Source organism: Prunus dulcis, chromosome 6 (genome assembly GCF_902201215.1).
Source record: "Prunus dulcis chromosome 6, ALMONDv2, whole genome shotgun sequence".
NCBI lineage: Eukaryota > Viridiplantae > Streptophyta > Magnoliopsida > Rosales > Rosaceae > Prunus > Prunus dulcis.
This window is the reverse complement of record NC_047655.1, coordinates 1,233,389-1,238,543: the sequence shown is the minus strand read 5'-3', so window position 1 is coordinate 1,238,543 and position 5,155 is coordinate 1,233,389. Positions and strand designations below refer to the sequence as shown.

The 5,155-nt window shown below is 38.4% G+C and overlaps 1 protein-coding gene across 1 annotated transcript; it reads left to right on the top strand.

Moving 5' to 3' along the window:
- Positions 1-400: 400 nt before the first annotated feature.
- LOC117630080 (beta-glucosidase 12-like) lies at positions 401-4,421 on the top strand. The gene is made up of 13 exons (XM_034362818.1): positions 401-600; positions 747-816; positions 1,253-1,311; positions 1,486-1,561; positions 1,795-1,872; positions 1,966-2,053; positions 2,167-2,422; positions 2,538-2,653; positions 2,924-3,141; positions 3,228-3,259; positions 3,366-3,468; positions 3,671-3,779; positions 4,146-4,421. Exons 1-13 carry the CDS (start codon positions 421-423, stop codon positions 4,348-4,350), a joined length of 1,590 nt encoding a protein of 529 aa, XP_034218709.1. The 5' UTR covers positions 401-420; the 3' UTR covers positions 4,351-4,421.
- The last annotated feature ends 734 nt before the right edge of the window (positions 4,422-5,155 follow it).

Here is a 5,155-nt window from a genome sequence, read left to right as displayed (position 1 = left end):
TATATGCAGGAATCACTTTTAGATTATGCAAAACTCCGTTATAAGGAATTTGATGATCGGGTAAAGCATATTGGATCACGTTGAATCAGCCATGGACCCTTAGTCGTGGTGGTAAAGCATTGTTGCTAATGTTTAATTTGCTTTTATAAATTAGATGCTTTTAGTGGTTCCTTGATCATTCCAAATCAAGCTATGACATTAATTTAACATTTTAGCTTCATCAAATGAATATTTTTTAACGATCTTTTAAATTAAAATTTTCTTTTTTAGGAACATTTGAGATGCTTTAACCGTTGCATGCACAGTGTACATGTGTCTTGAGACTCCTGACTTTTGAGCTTAGCTGTGATGTGTCCTTCCTCCATTATAAACCTCGTGACAGGCAAAGCCAAGCTATCTAGATCACCAAAACCTCAAGTTATGGCACTCCAATTAGGATATTTGCTCTTAGGAAATTATTTTCTGCAACTCATTGGCTTTGCATTGGCAAATAGCGAAGCCACCATTCCAGTTACACCCAGTCAATATGACACTGCTTTTCTCAACAGAAGCAGTTTTCCAGCTGGGTTCGTATTTGGCTCAGCTTCATCTTCTTACCAGGTGAGTCTTTTCTCTTTTGGGGGCTCAATTACCCTTTAATTTTTGTTCTAATTACTTAATTAGCTTCTTCTTGCCAGACTAAGCATCCATGCATGAACATTGGCATCTTCATTCTGTACTCTTTTATGTGCGTGTGTAAATTGTAGTATGAAGGGGCTGCAGGAGGAGGTGGTAAAGGACCAAGCATATGGGATACCTACACCCACAAACATCCAGGTGTGTCTAGGCATTGTTTTTACCCTTACCGTCACAAACATCCAGATCTACTCTTAATTTCCCTCTCAAATGCAGTTTTTACCCATCCCGTCACTAAATTTGATTTCTTATGTTAGATTTGACTTTTTTCGACGGTAAAGGTTGTTGCTAATACCTCACAAATAGACTTCTCATTTTTCATAAACACCGCTTTGCGGGCTCCACCACGAGCCCAGGCTTGAGCTTGGGCCAAAATAGCTCCCCAGCGAAGCTATGGACCCTCTTGCTCAGGGACGACCCTATTTTTCATACAGAGCAGAGCATTGCTAGGAGAACAAAATTGATTAATCTAGTTTACTTATTAAACAATGGACCAAGTTTTGTTTATACATATATAATAGTCGTGCTTAGATAAATTTTTTTTTAATATATATATTTTTTTTACGGTTAATTACAGAAAGGATCCAAGATGGCAGCAACGGAGATGTGGCTATTGATGAATATCACCACTATAAGGTTTGAATTTTGATCACATAATTCTCATTGTTTTTTCTTAGAAAAGAAACTAGACAAACACATATGCCTTCTTTGCTTCGAGCCCAGTAAGAGAAGAGAACATAGCTATAGGAAATTGAAAATGAGATCCTTTTAAGGTTCTTTTTTATAATTATATCTTTTGTGTTATTGTAGGAAGATGTGGAGATTATGAAGAACATGGGGATGGATGCTTATAGATTCTCTATCTCATGGCCAAGATTGTTACCGAGTGAGTTCATCAATGTCTCTTTATTGAAATAATAATTCATGTGGCCCTCCTTTTATCGTTGTATATAACCAACTAAGAAAGTGTTGCAAGCTTAGCTGTGTTATCAGTTAAAGTCGTTATCTGAAAAAATTGAACCAAGACAAGAAATAGTTTACCATTGGCCTTTTCTTTCCTTAGCACTTATTATTGATTGAGGTATTTGTGTATTTGCTTGTTTTGTTCTTAATTATTAGATGGAAAGCTAAGCGGGGGCGTGAACGAGGAAGGAATCAAATACTACAACAGTTTCATCAACGAACTCCTACACAATGGTGAAGCAGCTTTCTATATTAATCACATAAAACCTCAAATATCAATCCCACCTGAAACATCACTTAGTCAACTCTTTTCTATTACTCATGCAGGTCTAAAGCCATTTGTAACCCTCTTCCACTGGGATTTTCCCCAAGCCTTAGAAGACGAATACGGTGGTTTCTTAAGCCCTCATATTATGTACGTGAACAAATTAAGATATACCTATGTTCGAAACCAATATTTGGCATTGGATTTTAATTTTTACAACCATCGTTCTATATATATGTGTGTGTGTGTGTGTGTGTGTACAGAAATCACTTTCGAGACTATGCAGAGCTTTGCTACAAGGAATTTGGTGATCGGGTAAAATACTGGATCACATTCAATGAGCCATGGAGCTATAGTGTTGGTGGTTATGCAAAAGGGGACTTCGCGCCCGGACGATGTTCTGATTGGCAGAAGCTAAATTGCATCGGTGGGGATTCAAGTACAGAACCATATATGGTGGCACACAACCAGCTCCTTGCACATGCAACTGCTGTAGAATTGTACAAGAAGAAATATCAGGTCTCTTTTTTAGCGCGCTGGGCTAGAATATTAGGTCCTAATTGAGAACTATATGTGAATAATGGAGAATTCTATATGACTCAATAATCCTGTTATGTTCAAAATTAATCTGCAGGCATCTCAAAAGGGTCTGGTAGGGATAACGCTATTGTCACATTGGTTTGTGCCTATTTCTGAAGCCAAGCACCATAAAAATGCTGCATTACGAGCCTTGGATTTTATGTTTGGATGGTCAGTACCTAATATAAATCTGTAACTCGCTTACAATACTTACTAGCATAATCTAATATTTGTTTCCCGAATATATATGTTAATAGAATATTAATTTAAATACATTGAACAAATAAAAATATGCTTTATGAATGTTTAAGTTTGGAATCAACTTTTGTTTTGGCTTTATAATAAGCCAAATTTCCGGCAATATAACATGCCAAATTTTCAGACAAGAAAATATCCTATTTAGCATTAAGTTTGTAAATGCGAATTTCCACATTTTTGTAGGTTTGCGGAGCCAATAACAAGTGGTGACTATCCGCACAGTATGCGGTCTCTTGTTGGAAATCGTCTACCAAACTTCACGAAAGCAGAATCTAAATTGCTAAATGGGTCATTTGATTTTCTTGGATTAAATTACTATACTACTTATTATGCAGCCTATGCAAGCCGACAAAATTCTGTAAATGCAAGCTACTTGACAGATGCTCGTGCTAATTTTTCATGTACGTAGTACAAATTCAAAGTTTGTTGATTACCAATTTTTAAGTTTCTTATAACAATTAGATTTTGACCATTTATATTGTGGCAGTTGAGCTTAATGGGGTCTCTATTGGTCCAAAGGTACGCATATCAAATTAGCTTAGCTGTTAGCATTAGTGGTATTATTAATTGTTTTTCACAGACAAACGTAACTTCTACAAATCTCTCGATTTCTATGGTATTACAGGCTGCTTCAGATTGGCTATATGTTTATCCAAGAGGAATTGAAGATCTTTTACTCTACACAAAGAGAAAGTATAATGATCCACTCATTTACATTACGGAGAATGGTAATTATTTAGTTAGTTGCATCATCAAGTTTTCACATGTAGTGTAGTTATTGCTATTAAGTACACATTTAAAATGAACTATCTATTTAGCTAGTGACATTTCTGTTCACTTTGTAATAATATTAGAGGAGGTAGCCCTTCTCTTTTTAAAACATGAACAAGCTTAAAACTAAAAGACTAACATGTTACATATTTGTTGTAGGGATTGATGAGTTCAGCCATCCAAAATTGTCACTTGAGGAAGCCCTTAATGATAGCCAGAGAATTGACTACTACTATCTCCACCTCTATTACGTTCGACGAGCCATCAAGTAAGTGCTCAATTGCTCCACAAAGCCTATACATATCCCTTGTGTTGTATATGTGTGTGTATATATATATTTATTTATTTATAAATACACATATGACGTATAGATGTATGTGCATATATATGAATGTAACATATATATACTAAGGCCAACGGGGTCTAGTCCAATGACAAAGGGCCTTGACTTACAACTTGAGGTCTCAGGTTCGAACCCCCATAGCATCAAATGTGTGTGTGAGAAACTCATTCCCCTCTAATTTAGACTATCGCTTTGTACTAAAAAAAAAAAAACATATATATACTGAGTACATTCATATACATATATATGCCTAACCTTTTCAGGTTTAGTTAATTCCATCTTTTTGTGCAGGCACGGTGTCCATGTTAAGGGATTCTTTGCATGGTCTCTGTTGGATAATTTTGAATGGTATAGTGGTTACACTCTTCGATTCGGTATGAACTTTGTGGATTACAAAAATGGGTTGAAACGATACCCAAAACTCTCAGCCCATTGGTTCAAAAAGTTCCTAAGTACTAGGGAAATCGAATTGCAGACGTTGTTTGTGACCAAATAAATTATGTATAATGTGAATGTTATTTGTGTATGAACAAGAATAAAAAGTCGGTTGGGTCCAACCAAATTCCTTTCGACGTTGTGAATTCAGATGGGTTCATATTGATCTCAAATTCTGATTGTTCTAACTTCTAATTATCTATGTTTAATGCGGATTTGATTAGGTTACCAATTTATGATGTCACACCCCGGACCGGCTCCGCCGTAACACGATATTGTCCGCTTTGGGCCTGGCTACATTCTCACCAGCCCGCACGGTTTTGTTTCTGGGAGCTCATGAAGCAACTTCCCAGGGTGGTCACCCATCCTGGGATTGCTCCAGCCTCCCACTCGCTTAACTTCGGAGTTCCCAGTTCTCCGAAGCCAGTGAGCTCCCAAAAGGCCTCGTGTTAGATGGATGCGAGGTGTGCCATATATAGCACATCACCCCCTCTCCGTTTGGTCGATGTGGGATCTCACAATCCACCCCCTTAAGGGATCCGACGTCCTCGTCGGCACACTCGCACCCCACGGCAGAGTGGCTCTGATACCATTCTGTCACACCCCGGACCGGCTCCGCCGTAACACTATATTGTCCGCTTTGGGCCTGGCTACATTCTCACCAGCCCGCACGGTTTTGTTCTTGGGAGCTCACGAAGCAACTTCCCAGGGTGGTCACCCATCCTGGGATTGCTCAAGCCTCCCACTCGCTTAACTTCGGAGTTCCCAGTACTCCGAAGCCAGTGAGCTCCCAAAAGGCCTCGTGTTAGATGGATGCGAGGGGTGCCATATATAGCACATCACCCCCTCTCCGTTGGTCGATGTGG

Coding starts and splice junctions, on each gene's coding strand:
- LOC117630080 (XM_034362818.1), top strand. CDS start 421: ATGGCACTCCAATTAGGATATTTGCTCTTAGGAAATTATTTTCTGCAA. Junction 1,312..1,485: donor ATGAATATCACCACTATAAG/GTTTGAATTTTG, acceptor GTGTTATTGTAG/GAAGATGTGGAGATTATGAA. Junction 3,142..3,227: donor TGCTCGTGCTAATTTTTCAT/GTACGTAGTACA, acceptor ATATTGTGGCAG/TTGAGCTTAATGGGGTCTCT.